This window comes from Podarcis gaigeae (genome assembly GCF_964106915.1).
Source record: "Podarcis gaigeae genome assembly, chromosome: 1".
NCBI classification, from domain to species: domain Eukaryota; kingdom Metazoa; phylum Chordata; class Lepidosauria; order Squamata; family Lacertidae; genus Podarcis; species Podarcis gaigeae.
In genome coordinates, this window is record NC_139678.1 from 31,074,845 (window position 1) to 31,100,269 (window position 25,425).

Below are 25,425 nucleotides of genomic sequence, written 5' to 3' on the forward strand. Positions count from 1 at the left end.
AGTGCCACACTTCCATTTTGAGTGTCACGCTGAGGTCTGTCTGCTTTTGCTATTTATTTTGTGTTTGTGTTATTGCGGCTCTTTTTTTGGTTTTTGTGACTGTGTGGAACCCAGTTCAGCTACTGATTGATTGATTTGGTGACTGCAGTACATTGTTTATTGCTTTAATTTTATGGATCAATGCTCTCGTCAGATAGTAAAATTCATGTTAAATTGCTGTTTCAGGGCTTGTTTTTAGAAGTCTGGAACAGATTAATTCATTATGCATTACTTTCCATGGGAAAGTGTGTCTTGGTTTTGGAACGCTTTGGTTTTGGAATGGACTTCTGGAACAGATTAAGTTTTAGAACCAAGATACCACTGTAATAGCCAAGCAACGTTTCTGACAGCACAATCCCAGACATGTCCATTCCAAAGTAAATCCTACTGAGTTGGGTAGAGCTTATTCTCAGGCGTAAATCCCCACCCACCAGTTTAGGACCAGTCCTTTACATACCCCTTAGAAGAAGAAGAGAAGAAGAGTTTGGATTTGATATCCCACCTTTCACTCCCTTTAAGGAGTCTCAAAGCGGCTAACATTCTCCTTTCCCTTCCTCCCCCACAACAAACACTGTGTGGTGAGTGGGGCTGAGAGACTTCAAAGAAGTGTGACTGGCCCAAGCTCACCCAGCAGCTGCATGTGGAGGAGCGGAGACGCGAACCCGGTTCCCCAGATTACGAGACTACCGCTCTTAATCACTACACCACACTGGCTCTCCTTAGAAGTAATCTAGTTATAGGTTAATGCTAGAAAAAGTGAGTTTGGGATCTTTTGTGTTAAGATTCTAGAAACAGGCCTGAGGGAACAACAGACCTGTGTATTGGAGTTGTTAAATTTTGGTTCTTCTTTTCGCTCAATCTGTAAATTTTCTATATAAAGGTTTCAAGAGGTTTTTGTGGCTTGTTTTTTGTTTCTGTTTTGTAATGAAGTCATAAATCACCTGTATTCTGATCCTTCCTTCTTAGGGAGGCAATTTTATTATTTCTTCTCAGTTCCTGAGAGTGAAATACCGGTAATTTAGTCTCCCATATTGACTACTACTACAGCTAGCCCATCTGAACTGTGGTGTTCCTTTTCAGAAGCCTTGAATGAGGAGACTGACAGATGGGAGCATGATAGCTGGAACATGCTATCTCTCTTCATGTGCTGTATTAAGATTGTCCCAAGTCCTGGAAGCACAAATTATTATAAAAATGAAACCATGACCTTTGTTAGCTCAAGAGCAGCAAAAGCATGAATGACTACTTATTCAGTCATTTGTAGCATCTTCAGTGGAGACAGGCTGCAAAATGTATAATATGAAATCTAATCAGAATAATTGTTCGATCCTCAGTTGTGTTGAGTTCTACACTTCTCTTTCTGACCTAATATGTATCTTGCAGACTAGATTCTATCATGTTCATTTCCCTATCAAAACCAATTTAACCTTGCACCAGGTGCAGGAAATGGAGTGATGGTAGTTTGCTTCAATGCAGAAATTATTTTCATGTTCGCTTTTAGTTGATTTTGGCCAACATCCTACAAAGCCATGTGCATATGCAGCTGGTGGTGTCTTTGAAGTTAACATGGCTGAATAAGCAAGCTTATTTTAAGATGAATAGCAACTTGCCAGTTTGACCATGAACAGAAACTTCAAAGATGATTTCTGGCTGTACCTATACATATCTCCTGTCATATGCACATATACTTTGTACGATTGGACAACTATGACTTTTTAAAAACTCCTTGTGCCAAGCCTAGAACAAATAAACTCACCAGTGGCGTAGTGTGGGGGGTGCGGGGGGGCCGGCCGCACCGGGCGCAACATGGGGGGGGGGGCCGCACTCGCAGATCTCTGCCCCCTGCTAAAATCCACGGGTTAGGGGGCGCAAATTACTTGCCTTGCCCTGGGTGCTGACAACCCACGCTACGCCACTGAAACTCACTAAGAGAGATATACAGTACATTAACTGAAAGCATGCTTCCATACATGGACCTTTAAACCAGTGCAAAGTGCAGTTCATACGCAGTCCTGGTGTCTGGTTATACACATGGTGGGGCACATAAATTTGGGCTTGCACAATATTCATATACCATGAAAAAGTGTGCCTGGGTTTTATAAGCAGGGCCTGCACTTGTATTTAGGCACACAGATCCCAGTTCTCTGTTTACATTAAAGGTTCTATACATGGTGAAAGGCCATGCACAAGCCTGAAACTGGTTCTTCTATTATATATATATAATCCGCACACTTAGGTTGTGCATTAATCGTCCCAGGGTCAATGCAGAATTTCACACTTTATTGATAAAAGCTATACAGAGACATACGTTTGCCAACACTATCTTATAATAGTTTTCTTCTTCTGAATGTTGGCTTAACTTAGCTTTAAAAAAAGACATACGTGCAAGGAGTGGGTACTGCTTATGCAAAATCAGTGGCTACTAGATGCAAAAGAAGTATACTGATATGCTATGTCACATTAAAAACATAAGATGGGGATAAGAATCAGTATTGTGTGGCACCGACTTTATGGAACAAGCTCTTCACAGAAAGACTGCTAAGGAAGATGCTAATCAAGCATATTGACTTCAGTCTTGGTGTTATGGAGTCCTCTTCTCACACAGCCTTCTGCCTGTTATGACAGGCAGGACTCTTCAAAGCTAGGTTTGTGAATGTTAGTGGTCTGCAACACTAGGCAGGTGTTGTTAAACAGGGGCTGCTTTTTCTAGAACACAAACTGGCAATCCCTTGACTTCAACAGATGCCATTTCCTTTCCAATGGTGGCACAAACTATAATGTATGCCTATGCAGCTTCCAGGCTACTTAGTATTTTAGTTAATGTTCCATTTAACAGAAGTACTAAAAGACACTCAAACTCAGGACACAAGGGAGAAACATGCCAAGACGAAGGCTTGCTTGGCAAATTCACACTGTGATCAACTCCAGCCCGGCAACCAATGTCCCCACTGTGGAAGGACGTGTGGATCCAGAATTGACCTCCACAGTCACTTAAGGACTCATTGTTAAAACCGTGTTGATGGAAGACAATCTTACTCAGCTATGAGTGGTTGCCAAAGAAGGAGCAAGAAGAACCAATAACAACACTTGGCCCATGTTTGATTTGCCAGCAGCTGGTATGCAGAGACAAACTAGCCATGCTGATCCTAAACCCATCCAGTAAAAAGTAATCCTGTTACTTTAAGTAAGACTTCATTTAAGGTAAGTGAGTAAGGAGCACCATCTTACAGCACCAACACAGGCAGATTCGGCCACCCACCCACCTACCCGCTTTGATCTAGCTGCATATACTCCAAATACAGAGGCAACATACATAGATAGCATCATAGAGTTGGGAAGGGGTCCCGTGTGTCATCTTGTCGAACCCTGGAAGGAATCTCAGCTAAATCATCCATGGCAGATGGCCATCCAACCTCAGCTTAATCCTGTAGCAAGAAAAGGCCACATATAAGGTACATTTATATGCAGATGACACAACCTTGATGGCAGAAAGTGAGGAGGAATTAAAGAACCTTTTAATGAGGGTGAAAGAGGAGAGCTCAAAATATGGTCTGAAGCTCAACATAAAAAAACCGAAGATCATGGCCACTGGGACCATCACCTCCTGGCAAATAGAAGGGGAAGAAATGGAGGCAGTGAGAGATTTTACTTTCTTGGGCTCCATGAGCACTTCAGATGGTGACAGCGGTCACGAAATTAAAAGACGCCTGCTTCTTGGGAGAAAGGCGATGACAAATCTAGGCAGCATCTTAAAAAGCAGAGACATCACCTTGCCAACAAAGGTCTGTATAGTTAAAGCCATGGTTTTCTCAGTAGTGATATATGGAAGTGAGAGCTGGACCATAAAGAAGGCTGATCGCTGAAGAATTGATGCTTTTGAATTATGGTGCTGGAGGAGACTCTTGAGAGTCCCATGGACTGCAAGATCAAACCTCTCCATTCTTAAGGAAATCAGCTCTGAGTGCTCACTGGAAGGACAGATCCTGAAGCTGAGGCTCCAGTACTTTGGCCACCTCATGAGAAGACAAGACTCCCTGGAAAAGACCCTGATGCTGGGAAAGATGGAGGGCACAAGGAGAAGGGGACGACAGAGGACAAGATGGTTGGACAGTGTTCTCGAAGCTACAAACATGAGTTTGACTAAACTGCGGGAGGCAGTGGAAGACAGGAGTGCCTGGGGTCACGAAGAGTCGGACACGACTAAACAACAACAAGGTACAGGCAGCTCCTCTCCTCAGGGTGACTCTTCGCGCCCCAGCCCTGAAATGACGCTGAAAACGGTGCTCCTGGGGTTCAATTTAAGCCCCAGTATCTCGGAGCCAGTAGCTCCCCCTGCTTCTCCAGGCCGGGCCCGCTAAGGCTTCTCCCAACTGCCTCGCTGGGCGCGCAGCGGCCTCCTCCTCCACTTCCCTCCCGTCACGTAAGCGGCAGCGGGTCACGTGCCTGGAGCCGGCAGCGGCGCGAGGGGGGGGGGCGGAGGCAGAAAGCCCGGCCTTGTGTCGCTCGGACGTGCTCGCGCCATGCTGCTGCCGTTGCCGCTGTCGCTCCCCGGCGGCCGTTCCCCGCCGAGGCCGTCCTCCTTCCCGCCCCTCCTCGCCCTCCTCCTGCTCGCCCTGCTGCCGGGCCCCGCGCGGCCCATCTCCTTCCAGCTGCCGGGCAAGGCCCGCAAATGTCTGCGCGAGGAGATCCACCGAGACATGCTCGTCACCGGCGAGTACGAGGTTGTCGCTCCGCCGGGCTCGTCGAGCGGCCCGTCCGCCAACCTCAAGGTGCAGAGGGGAAGCGGGGGCTTCGCGCGGGGGGGACACCGGGAGGCTGACCCAGAACAGGCGCAGGCAGCGCCCCCACCCCTCGCCCGTGCCCACCCCCCCCGTGTTATTCACAGCGCGCCGTGAGAGGGCGGGGAGCCGCGGGCGGAGGCGTTGCGTAGGCCTCGGGGCCCTACCGGCGGCTCTGCTGCCTTCCCGGCCCTTCCCTTGTAAGGACACGTCAGCTTTGCGCGGCTCTCCTGATAAGGCCGGAAGGCGGAACTAGGCCTCAGCTCCGGGCCCTCGTCTGCTCTCTTGAGGAAACACTCTTCCATGCCTCGTACCCACGACAGCTCTTTTAACTTCCCATCTCTTCCCCACCCCCGCCCTCGCTGAGTTTTGCCCTCCTTAGTACAAGTTACAGGTAGGTAGCCATGTTGGTCTGCCATAGTCGAAGTAAAATAAAATTTAAAAAATCCTTCCAGTAGTCTCTAAGATGCTACTGGAATGATTATTTTATTTTATTTTGTTCCTCCTTAGTACAGTAGTACTAAGGTTATCTAGTCCAACCTGCTGGCGAACAGACATTCTGTTGGGGTGGCCACAACTTAGGCTTAAGGTGCCATTTAGCGCCTAGCTTCTATATCTGAGTTTCTAACACTGCTGTGATATTCTGATATTAGTTTTTGCAGCTGCTTTTGAATATAAGAGCAGAACAATTTGTTACAAAGCATATGGAGCAGCCCCATTTTGAGCAATCATCCTGGTACTAATATAGTTAAACTTGGCCCATGTTCAATTATTGGTACGTTGTGTGTTCCCATAGGGTTAGATAGTAGCCAATACTGTAGGGCCCTTGAAGTATGGCTGTTGGTTTTCAGCAGCAACTCCAGGTTCTTTCTTGTGTTGATCTGTCCTAATTGACCAAGGAAAGGATTTTGCTTTGGTCTTGGATACCACGCAGTATGACCAGTCTGGGGAAGAATAATTGCAACTACTAGAGTCACGTGTCAGTTTTGGGATACACAGTCTGTTACATGCAACAGAGACTGCATTCCTAACCACCCTTCCTCTGGAATAAATCACATTGAAGTTGTGGGACTTATTTATGTCTGAGTCAGCATGCATAAAACCAAGCAGAAAGGCCTGTGGCCCAGGTTACTGTATATTAGTGGTGGGTAGATTTCATGCTGGCAGGATCTCCTTTGCTTTATTACTAGAATACTAACAGCCACCAACCAAAGCCAGGTGCAAAATAGTGGCTAAAGAGGCAATGTACTTTTGAAATAAATGAAGAGGATGTAACCCTGGAATTTGTTTTCGTTCCACGGCTTTCCTCTCACACAAAAAACGATTATTGGTTTCTAATATTCCCTTCCTTCATCATAGTAGTCTAATTTAGAGGAAATTAGGGACAGGTTGGCGTAATGGTTAGACTATGACCTGGGAGACCAGGGTTCGAATCCCCATTCAGACATGAAGCTCAGTGGATAACCTTGAGCCAATCACCATCTCCTAGTCTAACCTACCTCACAGGGTTGTTGCGAGGATGAAATGGGGAGGAGAACCATGTATACCACCTTGAGCTTGGAAGATAAAGGTGGTATATAAATGTAATAAATAAATATGTGTTGGAAGGCACCCTGAAGGTGATCTCACCCAGCCCCTGTTCAGTGCAGGTTCTGTTACATAAGGTGTAACTACAGCACCCCTGACAGATAGCTCTCCACCCTCTGTTTAAATATCCCAGTGAAAGAGGCAGTCTGTTCCCTTTTATAACAACAAATAATATAAGTTGAGTCTGTTGGGTCAGACCTGTGGCCCAGCTAGTCCAGCATCCTTATCTCACAGTGGCTGACCAGATGCCTGTGAGAAACCTGCAAGCTGGACACGAATACAACAGCGCTCTACTCAACCATGATTCCCAGCAACTGATATTCAGAGGCATGATGCCTCTGACAGTAGAGGTAAAACATGGCCAATCATGGCTTGTAGTTGTTGTTAGCCTTGTTTTCCATGAATTTGTCTAATACAGTAGTCTTTTAAAGCTCTTAGTGTGTGGAAGTTAGCTGAAATTTGCTTCCATGGAATTTTCACCTATTGCTTTTAATCCTGCCCTGTGGAGCAACAGAGAAGAAAAGTATTCTCCATCTTTTCATGACAGCCCTTCAATATATTTGAAGACTATCATCACATTCCTCCTCCCTCCCCCTCCATCTTCTCTAGGCTAAACACCCCCTAGCTCTTTAAACCGTTCCTCATAAGACTTTGTATCCAGGTTCCTCACCATCCTCTTTTGGACAAATGCTTCCTGCTGTGGAAGTTCTTAAGCTGTCAGAAAGATTCTGGGAGTTAAAATGTATTTTAAAAAATTAGTTGTCTCTCTTGTAAAAAGGTGGGTGGATTCTGCCCCCCTGCCCCAGTTCTGATGGTAGCTTTGTAAGTACTTTTTACACCATGTTGTCTGGTGTTCATTTGCCCCCGTGCCTCTCTGTGTGTATGCTTTCCTTCATGAGACTTAGAAACAAAAAATTGTAAACATATAAAAATTAAACAGCCTGCTTATGAAAGTACATTTTTCAGAAGTGCAGCACTACACATGTACTTGTGGGTTGGGTGGGTGGGAGTTGGATGCTACTACACAATGGCTGCTTTCACCCATAAATGCTACAAAGCATGAATTGTCCTGTAAATTAGCAAATCAGCCATGACTTGTTTCTCCAAAGCTTGGTTTGTTTTCCAACTATTCTTGCCTTGTGGCTCTGTAGCTTGGAGTGGGGTTGGCAAACAAATAATGGTTAAGCAAAGCTGTTGGGTTTAGACACAATATAGACCAATATATAGTTAGAATCATAGAATTGTAGTGTTGGAAGGGACCCCAAGGGCCATCTAGTTCAACCCCCTGCAATGCAAAAATTCTGCCCTCGGTAGGCTCGAACCACAATCCTTCTGGTTAACAGCCAGTCACACTGACCCATTGTGCCAAAGGAGTTAAAACACGCCATGTTTCATAAGCCAGCGACAAACCATGGCTTCACATAGTTTATGGCTAGCAAACAAACCACCATTAATACACTGGACTGGGTTCAGACATCAAAACAAACCACAATTTGACTAAATAAACATGACTTGGCATTAATTACCTAAAACTGCTGTTAATGATGCCTGTGTTTCACCCCCACCCAAATACTCATTATCCAGGAGTGATCTAGCATGCAGGTCAATGAAGTCTTAACTTAGTTTGAGATTGTACATTAAGCATTCCTTCCCCCAGAAGGCTACACTGATATAATAGGGTGTGTTATATGCCAGCAGCCTTTGTTGTGTCCTGACTTTGGCAACTGATGAAATAACTACAGAGCAAATATGCTCTGCTCCAGGCATGTACAGATCTTCTCTGAGGCCTGGGGTGGGAGTCTTGTTAGAATAAAGTTAAAAATTCAAGCAAAAAAGCAGTTGGTCCCTGGTAGGGACCCCCAGCCTGCTTACCCCCCCCCCCCAAGGCCTGGGGCAAGTGTACCTGGCTGCCCCCATGTCTGCATGGGCCTGCTCTGCTCATTCAGAATAAAAAGTTTTAAAGTCTGGGTTTTTTTGACCAGCTGCTCACATTAGCACCTTAACTTGTCAGGGTAGACAAGTTATTAATGATCACACATTAGTTTATTTTCCAGAGACAAAATTCTCTTCTCTCTTGAAGACCTTAGTCTCAGATCAGCTGTTGACTGGGATTTATCATTTGCAGTTAACAGTGATTCTTTGTCATGCCATTTTCACGTGTTTTAATGGCTCATCACTGTGGTGCTTGCTCTCTGATCATGACATCCCATAATTAACAGTTAGGCTTTCCGTTCTGGAAGAATGTACCCAATGTGCTAGTTGGTTACGTAGTGGAGATTCTTTAATGGCTCTCATCCTACTTGATCTCAGTCTCGTGTGGGTGCTTATTGTTCAGGCTGGCAGTATGGGGAGAAAAGCTGTGTTTGTGAAGGATGATGATGTTACTGTGCATAATGCCAGAGTATTGTGGTGGAACATTCCCCCCTCCCTGAATGGCTGCTCCCCCACAATTGTGTAGGCTGACTTTTAAGCAGTTTGCCCATACTAGGTATACTTAGGGCAACGTGCCTGGCAGTATGTAGGCAACTATCTTGTTGTGCCAGATGAAGAGAAAAGTAGAGCTGGCATAATATATTTTTGGACGTGGCCCATCTAATGGTGGAAAAGAACTAGTTTGTGTGCATGCATCAGTCACTTCTTTATGGAAGAAACATGTTTAAGGAGAAGCTATTACTGCAGTAAACAAGGCCTCACATGGCTTTTAACATGCTCTCATGGGGCCTTTAAAGCTTGCTTTATTTTATGTTTGCTCGTTTGGCAGTGGGGGAGCATACAAATGTGCTGTCTCCTAGAGCTATTAGTTATGCAATTATAAATTATGCAATTATTGTCTGGTCACTGTAAACCCAAAACTTGTCCTACTCAGATAATGTATGTTTTGCATATTGAATGAGTTCATCTGCCCCCCCCCCCCCATTCCCACATCTTCTTCTGACTTTTGTTTTTAGTGGATGCTTTTATGGGAATGTCTTCAACTTAACATGCCAGAGGCTAATAATGGAGACGGTATAAATGAATTTGAAATTAAAATTTTAGCAAAAATCTCTTCACCTATGGTGGGGACAAGGAAAGCATAGAAGTCAATTGCCCAAGTGTTCTAGGAAAATCTTTGTCTTCTCTTCCTCCCCCTCCCATAAAATTTAACATAGAACTTGGATGTTAACTACTTTGCCTCTCTTATTTTTCGTATTTCCTACAGATTACTGACTCAGCTGGGCATATTCTCTATGTCAAGGAGGATGCAACTAAGGGCAAATTTGCTTTCACCACGGAGGATTACGACATGTTTGAAGCCTGCTTTGAGAGCAAGCTCCCTGTGGGTAAGTGTGATAGTCCCTGTTTGGTGCTCCTGGTATGCCTCTTCTCTACTTTCTCATCCATCTCCTGTAGGATCCATTTAAAAGGGTAATGTTGAGCAAGGGCCAGGGGTATCTGCTTTGCCAAGTGATTTGAGGTCTTCTGGACTGAGAGAGAACATTTAATCCCAAGGGAGTCAGTTCCTAAAATTACTAATGAATGCCAGTTGTTGCATTCCTTCCCAGAAGTGTTTGCATTTGAGCAGTGCTGAAATCACAATTGCCCACCCAAAGAAAATTTTATAATCCAGAATGAGACACAAGAAAAATAGGGTCATAGAAGAGGACTGGTTGGCTATTACAGAAATCTTAAGAGTCTCTTCATGAAAGAAGTGCTTTGCTGTCTTCCACAGCAGATAGAGAGGTGCAGTTACTGGAATTTTATTTAGGAGAGGGCCCAAATTCTCCACACTGTAGCCTATACACACCTGACATTGAGAGGGCACAGGCATAACCAACTGTTCCCAGCCAGTAAACAGAGAGTGGAAAGGAAGGAACACAGACACTGCAGTTGATTCTCCTTTCTGCTTCAGGTAGAAATTAACACCATTGTTCCCTATTCATATGAGACATCCAATAGGGATTCCACCATCAGTACACTGAATTTTCTGTACAAGAGGGTAAGGGAATACTAAATTTGGTCTTTATCATTCCCTCACTTAGCTAATACTCTTTCTGTGCTGTGTGGTTCCTCAAAGCCAGTGTTAAGTCTTATTGTTCCCTACTCTATTGGTCCATGCACCCCTGCTTGTTCACTTTCCACTTCTTGGAGATGGAACTCAGTCTCTTCATTAATCAGTTGCTAGCATCTCTAAACCAGCCTGAAACCCTTTTCTTGTAGAGACGTGGCACTTAGTTATAATGACTGAGGGCCCGTTGCATTGGTATATTCTATCACGAGAGGAAGAAGGGGAAGTGTGCAGGACGTTATGTACCCAGATCTTGAGGGCAATTGCTTAACAAGTCTTAGAGCTGACATTTCCTTTGGGAGTGACGCATTTGCCCCTCTTCCTCATGAAGATCTGGGTTGAAGTTTAGGGCAAATAGTCCACAACACCTCTAGGCATATTTAATGCTGCCTCTCAACACAAATGGACAGTGGTCATCTTGTTGAGGTTCAAGGGAGCTTCCTGCTTCCACTGTCACTGTCACTGTTGGAACTTCTAGGTCATATATATGTCTTCTGTGCTATGAGCCCATGATGTACTTAGGTGGGACAGTCTCAGTGTTCTGAATCTCAGAGATTTATTTATTTGTTAATTTTGTGCCCTTCCTTTCCACAAGTTAACAGTAACACAAGTGCAACAAAATATTAAAAATACAGTCAAACAGCAATAAAAGTTTTTAAAAACAAACAGGTGAATCAAAAGACTTGTTAAAACCAGCTAACAACACACTTACCAGTGAGCATATGTGTTATGGCCTTTCTAAATGTAAAAATACCTCTAGTCTACCAACAGAGGTCTATACTAGAAAACTATGTTGGAGTGAAATTCACTACTGTTTTTAGGGGAAGAGTATATTCCTTGGCTAAAGTTGTATGCTTTCTGAGAACAGAAGAATATAGGTGTGGGATTTTATTAGAATACTTTTTAAATACGTTAATCTGATTACATGGGTGACGTAAATGTAACAGCATCATAAATGGGAGATAGACCTAAGTAGGCTCTTTAATGCTATTCAGTAGCATCAGCAAAATAGTGTGTAAGGCTCCTAAAGTGGAGTCTCATGACTAAACTCTAGGTTTTAAATTTAATATGTTTATTAAATGATTCAAGAGTAAAGATGATAAGAGATGGTAGGTTGCATTAAAAATAAAAGATTAGCAAAATACCCTGTATTGACAAGGCAGGATCCCAGGACACTATTCTGAGCAGTGTCCATCAAAGGCAGATGGGGACAAAGCAGCTATGAGTTCTGTTGAGGGGCCCTGAGAATACAAAAATTTAGTCAGGTTTGTCAGATTCTCCCTGTATGCATGAATGTTGTTGTTTAGCCTACCAAGGAAGGTTTTAAGAGGTGTAAATTTGAGGAGATATTTCTCTTCCCTCCCTCCCAGACACACTGTGTGGAAACATGCAAAACTTTAGTTATGTGATTGCTAGCTTTGGGGGTTATGCCTTAATAGTTTATTGTGCAGAAAAAGGGGAAGAGGTTGTTACAGACTGTTTTAGCCTTTTGAAGGATGTTGAATTTTCTGTGTCCCAAGATAACTAACGGCAGCATCCTGTTCATCTCAAACCTTGGTAGTTTCTATTACCAGCACAATGCACAGTAGCAGAGTGCCCCTAAACAAATAATCTCTACAGTTCTTTGTATTATTAGATTATTGGCATTAAGAAGTTTAGACATGTTTTCTGCAGAGTAGCTGAGGATCCTGTGGCGGTCAGTGGCTGTAGGGTTTTAGCTGCCTTTTGAGAAGGCAGAGCTGCAACATTTGGGCGGTTGGGCCAGGTGAGGCCTGAGCAACTGTGATTTCTCAAGCACTTGGCCACAAAAATGAGGAAGAGGAAGCGAAAGGCACAGCTTTTTGCGCAGGGACCCCAGTAGAGGGAAGAGCTGCCTTGCAAGACTCAGGGAGATCCCCATTGTGAGCGCTAAATTGTTATCCCAGAGCTCTTCCCTTGCGTCACACATTCTGCTTTGGGGCAGCACACTTGTGCTTGCATAATTCTATGCTTGTAATAATAAAATAATAATGAAATTATTATTTATATGCCACATATCTGACTGGGTTGCCCCAGCCACTCTGCTTCTTGTATTGTATGTGGAAGCTTGGAATATATTGCATGTGTTACTCACTTGTCTTATTGCTATTTTGTATCCTCCACACCAGAATGATTTTTAATTATCTACTATGTAAAAATTAATTCTCCTTAAGTATTACTATTGTTTTTTTACAACAAGCACATGTTGAAAGCCTAACCTGGAACATTCCTTTCATTCTCTTGTTCACTCTTTATTTATCTATTTATTTTGCTGTTAAAAGTGGAACTTTGTTAAAAAGGTCCTTCCCACAGGACCCATAACCAGAAATTGTTTCCTAACCATCAAACCTTAAGTGACTTTTTTGAATGAGAGTCAGACATACTTCATAACATTGTGTAACCAAAACAGTCTTAATTTTATTATGAGCGTGGATTTAGTCCAATTCTCTAAGCAGATACTGTACTGAGACTAGATGTTGCTGGATTCTTGGTTCTGATCTGAGGAACAACTTTGCAACTAAAAGTGCATGATCTGTAGGTTGCCTTGTTGTAGTGTAAATAGTTATCCCATATTGATTTTTATATGTTCATCAATTCCAGACTGTTATGGGCAGCGTTTGGCTAGAATGTTGTGCAAACTATTTTTCATATAAAGCCTGCATTAGCAGTGATTCCTGCATTTCAGGAGATTGGACTAGATTGGCTGCCCTTCTCCCTCCTCGGGGAAAACCCCCAAGAGCCGCACACACACTCTGCACGCTCTTTAAAGGGAGCGTGGCTCTTGGGGGAGCCTTCCTCCCGCTGCCCGCAAGAGGCTTCACACGGCTATCCCAGAAGCCAGAACAGCAAGAGGCTATCCCAGAAGCCAGATCCCTCTTGCTGTTCTGGCTTCTGGGATTCAGAATTCCCCCCCCCCCTTGTTTTCCTCCTCCAAAAACTAGCCGCGTCTTATGGTCTGGTGCATCTTATATAGCGAAAAATACGGTATGTCACTGAAATTAGTATTTTTCAAATTCACTGTGTAAATTAGTTTCCATGGCTATAGCAGAAATTCAAAGCTTTCATAAAAACTGGAAACAATGATTCTTGTGGCATGTGTAGCAGGGGACTGCCTTGCTCGTTTACCATGATGAAAACTACATATATTTATGGCATCTTGGAAGCCGTCAGAAGCAGCACCATGGAAAGTACTTGTGTTTCTATCCAGTGAAGAAGAGCAGTTCTCTTCCCTACCCCCACATTGCGTTTCATATACTGTGCTGTGCTGCCACCTACCTGTGAATTGGGACACTGAAATAAGTCTACCTTTGTTGGCAGAATCATATAAGAAGGGTGGGTATATAAGAATATAAGAAATGCCTGCTGGATTAGGCCAGTAGTCAATCTAGCCCAGCCTCCTGCTCTGACTCTGGCCAACCAGGTGCCTGTGGCAAACCTGCAAGCAAGATTTAAGCCCCAAAGTACTCTCTCCTCCTGTGGGAACCAGCAGTTGCCCACTGGCTGCATGAAGTTGGCAGATAGGATCCAGAAACTGCTGGTGACCATTCCTTAAAGGTACTGCAACAATGCCAACACCTGGTGTCTTCCCTGTTTCATGGAGGAGGTGAGATCACAGCCTAATGTATCTGATCCCAGTAGTAGAACAGTGTTAGAAACTCAGGTGTATAAGCTATCTCCAAATGGCAGCTTAAACCAAGGTTACAGCTGCTACAGCAGAAGGTCTAGGCACCATTTTCCCCCAGTGGGATTTTGTCTTAGTCTTATTATTTCATTTCTATACCACTTCATATTTTAAAGGGGGAAGAAATCTCAAAGCAAAGCGGTTTACAATACATCAAAACATCACATAAAACAATCCTGAATAAAACAAATTCAAGCTTCAAGGAAAATATTTCAGATCCTTCTCTAAGTGACATTTTGCTTTCTCCATATTTATTCACCTGCTTAGTGTATATAGTTGTCCCATAGCAGAAGTTAGGGTTGCCATATTTCAAAAAGTGAAAATCCGGACAGAAAAGTTGTTGAGCAAAATCGCAAAGAAATTGGATGTTTTTGAGCTATTTCTGAGGTAAATCTGAGGGACGCTGCCGATTTCCCCAGACACTTCGCCAATTTCTGCCCAGACACTGCTCTCGGCTGCAGTGTTCCGATTATGTCCGGGAAATTCAAGGCATATGGCAAACCCTACAGAAGTACTCTAGGAGGCCAGTGTGGTGTAGTGGTTAGAGTGTTGGACCTGGGAGATCAGGGTTCAAATCCCTACCCAATCATGAAGCTCCCCAGGTGACCTTGAGCCAGTCACAGCCTCTTAACCCACCTCACAGGGTTGTTGTAGGGATTAACTGAGGAGAGAGATGAACCATGAACTCCTTGGAGAAAGTGGTTGGGATATAAATGCAATAAATAAGCTTTTCTGCTTACTCGCTTAAGAAAGCTGGAAGGGAAAGCCAGATGGAGATGTCAGTTCCCAACCTGGCATCCAGAGATCTCCATGTGGTCACAATCGGACCTGCACCCGTCGCAAAATGGGCCTGGTGTCTGGCTAATTTCTAACATGGTAGTAGAGATGCATGTACTAGCTAGGGGCTCTTTGGTGGATAGAGAGGTTGGTTAGCTAGCTTTTTAAAAAAAGTCTGGAGGAGGCAGGCTGTTTGCATATGTTGCAAAACAGGGGATAGTTCCTTAATTTTTAAAAAGGGGGGGGGGAGAACAGCCTCATACTATTTTCTGCACAGTGTTTTCATTGCCTGTCATGCTGAATGCAAACACCAGAATGACAAACTGATTGGCTAGATCATGGGCTCTTTATTATGTCCTGAGCTTGTTTTAAGATATCTGTTACCTTAAGTAATGCTGTGTCTGACATAACATGACCCAATTGATACTGTGCCATACTTCTTCCATTTGGCATAACTACAGTTTCGTAACCCCACTTAAAATCCTTTAATCCCATGCCCTTAAAAGTAATGGGTCAAAAAACAGCTGATCTGGGATTGGCAGATTAACAAAGAAAGAGAATTACTTCAAAGTAGAAATAGTAAGAAGCAATTATCCCCTTCGTCCAAAATAGCCAGATTAAAAAAGTGTATTCAAAACATTTCTCTTTTCTGACCAAGCTGACAAATGCAGCTTTCTTACACATGTATATTCAGGAAGCAAGCCCCAATATTATCAGTGGGTCTTACTCCCAGGTAAGTGTTTATAGGAATGTGAGTAAGGACCCATAAACTGGGGTGACTTATTTTGAAGTAAACATGCAAAGGGGTTGTTCACAGCATAGCTCTGAGATTAAGGTAGATGGTCATATTCTTTCTTCCCTCCTTCTTTCACCTTCCTTTCTTCCATCTTGCTAGGTCCAGAACCTATTATCAGTGCTGAGAACATAATTATCTAGGAACTGAGAGCCTGAGGGAAAAAATGCATGCAGTTCTACCTCCTTTTTTTTTTCTTAAGAGATAAATAGTTGTAGTTTGGGTCACTGCAGTTTAAGAAGGATATCAGCAAACTGGAATGTATCCAGAGGAGGATGGCAAAGATGAAGAGGGGCCTGGAGATAAAGTCCTCTTTGGGAAGGTTGAAGGACTAGGGTATGTTTAGCCTTGAGAAGAGATAAGTAAGAAGGATTGTGCCATTCAGATACTTGAGGAGGGCTATCACATTGTTCAGTGTTTCTCAAACTTTCTTCTCTGGGGCACACTTTCTGAATATAAATTTGCTCACACCACACTGAGTTTTTTATTGATAAGAAATACATTGGAAAACAAAAAGAAACAACAACTAACAGTGCTTGATTTATAATACAGGACACAACTATTTTGTAATTGCCATCTTCTCCTGCTACACCAGTGTAACACACTACACCCTTTGAGAACCACTAACATAGATGATGGAGCAAATCTATTTGGTGTTGTCCTAGAGATCAGACTCCAAAGCAGGTAGCTAAAATATAAAGTATTCTGTCTAAACACCAGGAAGAACTTCCAAACAGTATAAACTGCTACCATTATCATCATAATATAATAGACTTGTAAGTTGCTTAATACACAGAGGTTTCCAAACAAATTGAAACATACTTAAAAACATAAACATAAATACATTGTAATGTTAACACATTCAGAAAGAAACATGCATTTCATGAAAAATATACACAACATCCCACCCACCCAATAACAGCTGCCAGAAGCTTTGGCAGCACACAAACAACAGACACAGCATCATCTTCATAATCTATCAAATGTCTGAGAAAAAAATGTATTTTATTACCTAGTACCAAAACTATGTTGGTAGAGGAACCAAGTGGACCTCACTGGGGAGACCTTTCAGCAGTGGAACAAACTGCTTGAGAGGAAGGTGGGCTTTCCTTAGTTAGAAACTGTTGAGGTTATAGTAGTAGTGGATTTCTTGCATTGGCAGGGGTTGAACTGGATTATCAAGGGGTAAATTGCAGAGGGAAGACCCTCTAGACCAGACCTGGTTGCTTGGGAACTATTTATACTCACTAGATAACCAGGTTTGTCGCAGTTCTAAAGTTTGGGGTTGGGAGGAATAATTTGAATAAGGAGAAGGGAGGTAAGAAGGAGTGCAGGGGTCAATCAGGTATAATAGCAGTGCCACAAGGGTTGTTTCTGATTTTCCATTCCGCAGTGGTTTTATATTTGGTGAACTTTAACTTTAGAAAAATCTGTTCATTGTGTTATTATTTTTCATCTGTTCAGTCTAATACACCACTTCAGGTTTATACTCGCTTTTCTATTTGGCTAGAATTAGCACTTAGTTCTTACCAGATTGTCTAGCTCTAAACTGATCCCATGTTTTCTTATTGCTAGAGAGTGGAACGAAGACCAGGAAATCAGAGTGCCTGATGTTTTGCACACTCCATATGCTTCATTGCAGCTTGTTCTCATTACTTCTCAGAGTTCCTACCTTAGCCAATGCTATCTGTAGATTTTTCTGTGATTTTGGGCATAGTTGGGCTGCCTCTTTAGCTGTTCCGAGGCTTGTACAGGAGGAGAGCCGCAAATCCCTCCCTGCTGTGTATTGGGGGGCGGGTGGCTGGGAATTTCCTGGCAGCCTGAGCACTTCATACAATGAATCCTTTCATTGCAGTTCCAGGAACAGGGCGGATGCCAGACCAGTTCGTGACCTTGAACATGAAGCATGGAGTAGAAGCAAAGAACTACGAGGAGGTACATCTCTGCTTTTGCTGCCTGTGCCTCTTGATTCTCTTCCTGACACTCACGTGACAACTGTATGTAGCCTTGAGGCTCACAGTTCAATGCTGTTTTCCCAGTCTCCCTGATTCCTAGGGCTTCCCTGAGTAAAGCACTCATCTAGAACAGTTTTTTTGAAGTTGCTAAACACATTTTAGGGAGGAATCTGTTGCTTGGCAAGGAATTTATCACCTATGAAGCTGAATTTATTCGGAAAACAGGATATCTAGCATTTTTTCGCTCAGAGTGGCCAGCCAGATGTCTACGGCAGGCCTGCAAGCAGGACCCAAGTTGAACAGAACTCCCTCAGCTTGCAGTTTCAAACAATTTCAGTTTCAGAAAAATACTGCCCCTAACACTGCTGAGATTGCATGAAGCTACCTTGTGCTTTGTTGGACTATGGATCCATCTAGCCAAGTATTTATGGCTCTCTTAAAAGCTCAGAAAAGGTCTTTCTAGGGATGCCAGGGATTGAAACTTCAGTCTTGTGCATGCAAAGGGTAATGCATAATTCAGTAGTAGTGCATTTTCTTTGCACGCAGAGGGTCTTGAATTGGTATCTCCAGTTAAAAGGATCTCTGGCAGGAAGTGCTAGGAAAGACTCCCGCCTGAGATCTTTGAGACCTGATACAGGGCTATATGGATCAGTACTATCTGACTGGATAAGACGGTTTCATTTGATGCAATCCAGACGAAAGTAACTCTCATACGTTCAGAGTACTAAGGTATGACCTTTCTGTTTTTATACTGCTTTTTGATGGCCATGAACCCTTTTCTTACATTTCAGTTCCTTTCCTGCACAGACTGGAATAGGAGCATGATACCAGTCTAAGATAAACATTTCATGGTTGCTTTATTCACAATTTTCCCCAATGTAGAAAGAGATTATCTCATTGCAGGGAGAAATTTATTGTTTCATATATAGCTTTTACAGCTGATTGGGTGCATTCATGGATAGGTCTGTCAATGGCTAGTAACATATGGCCACTAAATAGAGTTTCCCATCTTAAGGCAGTATACTGGGATAGACAGTGGCAGAGAAGGGCCATTGCTCTTATGCCTTGTTGGCATGCTTTGTTAAGAGAGTCAAAACAGAAACCTATATAGTTTTTGTTGTTGGAGACTAAAGGTGCTTCTGAATGCTGTTTTCCCTTGTATTGGTATACTTAAATGGGAATGAGGGGGGCACTTAAAATAAATTATGAGTGGAGAGGTCTGGTACTGTGCTGATTTGGGGGTCCATTTGGACTAGCAGAAAACAGCAGAAGAATCAGTGCAATCCTTATGCGTGGATTGCATATGTCAGGAGTGCAGATTCTTTTCACAGTCATGTGATCCTTAAAACATATCCTGAATGAGAGAAGATGTTGGTTTAACAGACGATTGGAGTCCAGTAGGCACCTGCGACAAGGTATACGGGCGAGAGGGCAGAGGCTAGTAGCTGATAGCTGACCTCATGAATTGAGGTACTTTTCAGGATATTGAGTTTTGTGCAAAAACTGTTCCCAGCTTTTCAGTATTTTTCTCTTGCTAAACACAGCATTGTTTTTTTTTTTCTTTCTTCATCCTTGCTTATGAAAAACCAAACCCAAACAAAAAAGTGACAGAACTTGTAAAGTTCTCCTGAAACTGTCAGATCAGATTCTGCTTGGTAGAGTTATGGCCATGTAGGTTCCTAAGCCTTGATTTTATCATTCAGAACTAAAACATGAGAGGATTATTTAATCCAGTAATTTAGCTACCGGCAAATTGTGAAAAGCTGCTGTTTGCTGTCTCTCAAGGTTTGATTGCCCCCTTGTGGCCTTGCAATGAACAGCCACCATTGTAGTAAATCTACTGACCTATTTATTGTTTGTTCTGTTACAGGGATGAGTGGCCTCTATGTCATTTCTCTACCTGGCCCACTGCCCTCTCAGGCTCTGCCCCTCTCCTCACCTCCACCCACTCCTCCTATGCCCTGCTGCTGTGGTGAACTGTCACTGCCCAGCTCCACTGCAGCTACATTAAACCCCTTGCAGTTTGAACTTGCGGAAATGTTAAACCCATTACTGTATTTGGATATAGCTCCTCCAACTACGCTGCTCTTCCCAAATAGCTTTTCTGGCCGCATGAGACTTGTTTTCTGTGCTACAGACGAATATGCTTATTAATTATTTTTTTAAAAATATTATTTAAATGTTAATTTAAAAGTGCCTAGAGGCCACCAAGCTGAACTAGAAAAAAGGATACAGTGCACCCGCTGCTATTGTTCACAAGTCAGAAAAATCAGGACAACGTAGAACAAATTATTTTTTAAATAATTGACAAAGGAGGGAAGTACGGATACATTGCTCTTCTCCTTAAATGGTTATTATAGGCAATGGAGGGAAATGAAACAGGAAATCACTGCTTCCCTTCCTTGTGAATCATCCTAGTGCCTTTACTCTCATTGGCCAGACATCAGAGGGTGGGATCAGGTTTACTAAACCTTTGGTAGCGTATTTCCTGAACAGGGATGTATGGTGCAACTTGGAGAAATGTGTAAGCAAAAAAGTTAAAAGAGATGTCCTTCCCATGTTTATTCAAAAGTAAGTCCAACTGTGTGCAGTGGAGGTTACTTGGGCAAATGTGTTTAAGGTAAGCCTCAGAGACTTACTTTGTTCCATTTTAAAAAACAATAACATAAAATAAAAAATACAGAACAGTGGCCTTCAACATTCTCAAAGCCAAGCACCGTCTTTAATCCTCATCTGTAACACAGAATGCTCTCTGTATTTTTTACCATGTATGCCCATTTTTCTTTTTTCACAGTGTTGTAGTGGCAAAGGAGACTAAGACAGTGTGTTTCCTACTTCTGTTGTAGCAACAAAAATGTGGATTTTTAAATTCGGGGTTATACTCAGGCCCATGTGGGAGGGACAGGAGCAGCCAGGTACACTTGCCCTGGGCCTTGCTCTTAGGCCTCTAAGAGGGCCAGGGGGCCCTGACGGGCCTCTGTCATGCCAAGACCGACCCGGGCCTAAGACAAGCTCTGCATGGGCCTGGTGATACCAGATTATATCTTAGGCTGCAGTCCTGTACCCATTTAACTGGGAGTAAAGCACTGCAGTGGCTCCCTATATGCTCCTAGGCTCAATTCAAAGTGCTGGTAATGGTTTACAAAGCTTGGGGCCTAGATACCTGCAGGAGCTCCTCATTCAATGCAAGCCAATTCAGTCCTTAAGATTGGTAGGGTAGGGCTTGTTCACTGCCTCCGCCAGGGTTTAGAGTAAAAGGATGTATAGATGGGCCTTCTCTGTAGTAGGTCCCCTACTCTGGAATAATAGCCCTTAGCGATGCAACTGTCCCACATTGTAAGGTTTCAAATGCTGATTGAAAACATCTTTATTTGCCTGGGCTTTTGTAGTTTGATAAGTAAGAGGTGTACTCCTCATCAGCAATTCATGTGTTTCTGTTCTTAATTAATCTGCAAAATTTATTAAATGTTTCTTGTGCTGTCCTTGTGGAGCCACAAAATGAGAATCCTCTCACCAAACATTTTGTGCTCCTCCAAAATGCCTCCTCTTGAAATTTGTCCAGAAGTGTAGTGTAAAATGAAAACCAATTTGACACTTGCACCATAGAGAATGCAAATGAAAAAACTGAAAACACTTGGTTAGACATCCATATTTGCTATATGGAGAGGCTACCATCTTGTTAAAAGGTTGCCTTTGCACAGCTTTGGGCATGTATCTCCCCTCCCGGAAAATGCAAATATGGGTGTTTAATTATAGATTTGGTGTGAATGTTCAATATTTATTTATTTATTTATTTATTTACATTTATTTACTGCTTGATTGTTTTAAAACAAGAAACTATCAAAGTGGCTTTGTCACTGGTTTAGGCACTGGAAAATTTCCTAACATCTCTAAGAAATTAAGGATATTGGAGATTCTGTTGGCTAAAAAATTATGGCTTTGTTGACCTCAAAAATCTGCTGTGAAGGCCTCCAGATTACTATTTTAGGTTACCCAGGAGGGGAGATGCATGCCAAGGCACTGAAAAGGAGGCAGTTGAAGAAGAAGACATCCTCCCTGGTTACGAACAGCAGATGAGGATGTCTATTCAAGCCTCTCCTTCCGCCCTCCCCATTCTTTCATTTGCATTCTCTGTGGTGCAAGTGGTTAGTTAGTTTGGTTTTGATTTTGTCGCTAGAGACTATGCCACAGACAGGACTGTTTGCATCAGGACTCTCTTTTCAAGTGATGAGAACAAAATCTTATTCTGGCTGTGATTTTCAGTCTCTGTCTCTCTTTTTTACAGATTGCTAAAGTAGAGAAGCTGAAGCCACTGGAGCTGGAGCTGCGACGCCTGGAGGATCTTTCAGAGTCTATTGTCAATGACTTTGCCTACATGAAGAAGCGGGAAGAGGAGATGCGGGACACCAATGGTACGTACTCCAGCTCAGGGAGTAGTATTGTTGTTATGCTTCTCTCACTAATGCATATGGTTGGGGATAATGTTACCACGATGCTTACATGATACCTGCTTTATAGCGTAGACAAGGCTGTCTGATGATCTATCAACTTATAAACATACTGTTAGGATCACTGGAATGTTTCACCACCATAACAGTTATGCTGCTATGCCCATAAGCCCACTTTCCACCAAATCTACTGGAATCATGGCACTCCCTTCTCTTTACACTCACTTGGGATTCTGTTATTTTCTTATTATTATCTGCAGCCAGGACTGTTCTTATCGGGCCCCAAGAAAATTCAAATTCTGTGTGCGGAATATAATGGGCAAAATTATATTTTGTACTTATTTGTATAAACAACTTCAGTGTGTATTTAACTCTGATTAGCTGTTGTAGAATTTTGACTTTCCCCTCTTCCAGTGGGAAGTGTGATACAGAAATAGAGGTATAGGCAAGAGGTTGGCAGCAGAGGTATAAAACTTCTATGGTGAAGGAACCAATATTCTTGTGTGGCAGACAGGCTCCATCTGTGAACACCAAAGCAAGAACCCCTGTATTATAATAATAATAATAATAATAATAATAATAATAATAATAATAGAAATGGTAATAATTTCCGCCTGCACAATTTTCAAATTTTAGTAGCCATGAGAGAGGGTCTTGAGTTGCCCTTTTTTTAACAGAATGAAAGCTGAGCCTTTTTTGGATCCACTTGGCCCACAGTTCAAAGAGCTTATCTTTCTGGTACTTAGTTTTATATGAATGCTTCAGATGAAAAATACTAGGTGGTTTGTGGGGTTGAAGGCATTGGAGGGCTGGCTTAGGGATTATTGCCATTTGTTCTGAGTAACAAGCTTTTTGCTTTTTGTTTTTCCCCTTTCAGAATCTACCAACATTCGGGTACTATACTTCAGCATTTTTTCGATGTTCTGCCTCATTGGACTGGCTACCTGGCAGGTCTTCTATTTGCGTCGTTTCTTCAAGGCCAAGAAGCTGATTGAATAGGGGCAGTTCCCCCTCTTTTAAACCCCAGCTGAACAACAGAGACCCAACTATGGCTGTTTAGAGCCCACCTCAGGGTTGACCTGCCAAACAGAGCTTTTTCTGCAATGGCTCCCCAGGGGGAGGGAGGGAAATGCTGGTATAGAACGCGGTCAGGATGCTTCTGAACTATTATTGGATAGACATGGAAGACGGTGGGAGTTGTGATTTTGGGGACTCTTGGACAGGGATGAAATAAAACTGTCGTGACAGCTGTGGTTGGCTCTTACGCTGCCTTTTTCTCTCCTTTACAAATGAGGTCAGGTGACCTCTTCCTGTATGTCACCAGATTGATCCTCTAAGCCACTTGAATACATGCAATTTGTTAAACTTTCAGCATTCTATCTCTTACCACAGAGTTTTGAGAGGGAGCCACTCGGAGTCAACCATCCCAGAAGCAGATCTTGTGCAAATTGATCAGTAGCTACACTTTTGGAGTGGAGAAGGAACTGCCAGTGGCATTTGTCTGTCAGAATATTTGATATTTTTATGTGTAGAAGCAGGAAGGACAGTTGGAAAATAACAGAGCTGTGTTGTTTAAATTACAGAAGAAAGGCTTTATCTACAATTCTCTTGTTTTCATCCTATCCCATTCTTTGAAGTCATTGCTTCCCTTGTTCTAAAATGAAGCAGTTCTTGAAAGCACCTTGGATACTGTGAAAAGCCATTTTTAATGGTAAGAGGCACCAGCTTGATGCATACTTGAATACACAGTTGGGTTAATCCTTAGGGGAGGGGGATAGGTCTCTTCTCCCTCACCCCCATGGGCGATATAAAACCCTGTCTTCTACCAAAGATAGAAGTTGGGGCAATCTTAGATCTGCATTTTAATGAACTTGTAAGTTATATCTAGATGCTTATAACCCAGCATATAACCCTGGGGAGTCTGCCAGGGTTAATTACCCCCATATCAACCCTGAATTACTGGCACGGCTGGAGACCGTTCATGTGGGAGGCAGCCATTTCCCACAGCAAGAAACCGGAAGTTATTTGGATGCAAAATGGCAGGCAGGTGAGTCAGTGGGAGCAACTGTAGATGAGCTGTAGTATCATTTCAGTTTTTAAGACATTTGTGCCTTTTCTGGGCTCTACAAGTTTCAGGGCTTATAGCAGCAACAAATACATCATCCCTGACTCAAAACATATCAAGTTTCAGAGCAGTGTATCACAAAAAAAGTCTTGGGTCCCAACTTAAATTCTCAAATAAATCTTAATGTCCCTCCTTTCCCTTGCAGGCACTTATGTCCCCTAAAAAGCTGCTTGGCAGGGTTGGGCCCCCCTCTTGGACAACACAGGATGATACACCAGGGGAAGTGGGGAAATCACCCCAAATCCATTTTGAATCCTAAGGATGTTTGTGAAGGGGAAGTTTCCCATCCTTGTCTCCCCTCCCTCAGCCACCCTCCCACTCCCCATCCCACACTGAAAAACCAGGGGATACTGATAGTGGCCAATGGAGAAGGCGGAGGGAAAATGTCCTTCTGCTAATTTCCTTAAGCCTAAATGTTGACAGCTAACTACATTGATCAGAAACGCTGGAACTTGTAAAATGTCTCTTCTCCCACTGCCCAAAATTACTGTTGTGAGTTTTGCCTTCATGTGTCCAGTGCTGCTTTTAAATCCAGAGCTTAAGACCTTTCCTGCTTATCTTTTTTTACTTTGGAAACAGTTAACAAATAGAAACTGTGCTGGAAAATTGTGCTACAGATGTAGTGAGTACTTTTGGGCTCTTCTTTTTAGACTCCCATAGCAAATTTTCTACAGTTCAAAGCAAAAGCATCTTTTTGGTACCCTGTTGGCCTTTCATTTTAATTTGCCACTACTTTGCCAATGAGAAATGACCTTTTTTGATGGGTTATGTGACGTCTTGAGAACCATTAAACCTTTAGCTTTAGTGGTGTAGCTTGACATGGCTTCACTTCTAACTCGTGGTGTAACTGAAGCTGTGTAGAACGGGCAGCGGAAACCTGTACAGACTTACCTGTAACAAGGGGTTGGGGATTTGTCAATTTTTCTCAATAAAAGTTTTTGCGGGGGGGACATGCTCTCCAGTCCGGTGTCTCTGTAAATCTTTCAAAAGCTTATGCATTAATTTACTTAATCAGTTATTTCCTTCTAGCACCTGTTACTTAAGTAGATTGTTTGTTTGTTTGTTTGTTTGTTTGTTTGTTTGAAAAAAGCATTTCTAAACTGTTAATTCGAAGCGGTGTACAAAAATGCAAGCATAAAACAATAAAAGAGAACTCTAGTAAAAACAGGATCAAGCAT

General features: G+C 42.8%; 1 protein-coding gene and 1 long non-coding RNA gene across 2 annotated transcripts; one reads left to right on the forward strand and one right to left on the reverse strand.

Annotated features, from left to right (window-relative positions):
• Positions 1-985: 985 nt before the first annotated feature.
• On the reverse strand, positions 986-4,410 carry LOC310845264. Its single transcript, XR_014564604.1, has 2 exons — positions 1,956-4,410; positions 986-1,790 (listed from the first exon to the last, which is right to left on the reverse strand). It is a non-coding gene; the product is annotated as an uncharacterized lncRNA (long non-coding RNA).
• On the forward strand, positions 2,310-25,197 carry TMED10 (transmembrane p24 trafficking protein 10). Its single transcript, XM_083738334.1, has 5 exons — positions 2,310-4,808; positions 9,604-9,724; positions 17,575-17,654; positions 21,960-22,086; positions 23,000-25,197. The coding sequence occupies exons 1-5, from the start codon at positions 4,560-4,562 to the stop codon at positions 23,119-23,121; spliced, it is 699 nt and encodes a 232-aa protein (XP_083594460.1). The 5' UTR covers positions 2,310-4,559; the 3' UTR covers positions 23,122-25,197.
• The last annotated feature ends 228 nt before the right edge of the window (positions 25,198-25,425 follow it).

What these genes read in the sequence shown, in the direction of transcription:
- TMED10 (XM_083738334.1), top strand. Translation starts at nt 4,560, where the DNA reads ATGCTGCTGCCGTTGCCGCTGTCGCTCCCCGGCGGCCGTTCCCCGCCG. An exon ending in TGAGAGCAAGCTCCCTGTGG is followed by an intron (nt 9,725 to 17,574) that starts GTAAGTGTGATA and finishes CTTTCATTGCAG; the next exon opens with TTCCAGGAACAGGGCGGATG. An exon ending in AAGCAAAGAACTACGAGGAG is followed by an intron (nt 17,655 to 21,959) that starts GTACATCTCTGC and finishes TCTTTTTTACAG; the next exon opens with ATTGCTAAAGTAGAGAAGCT.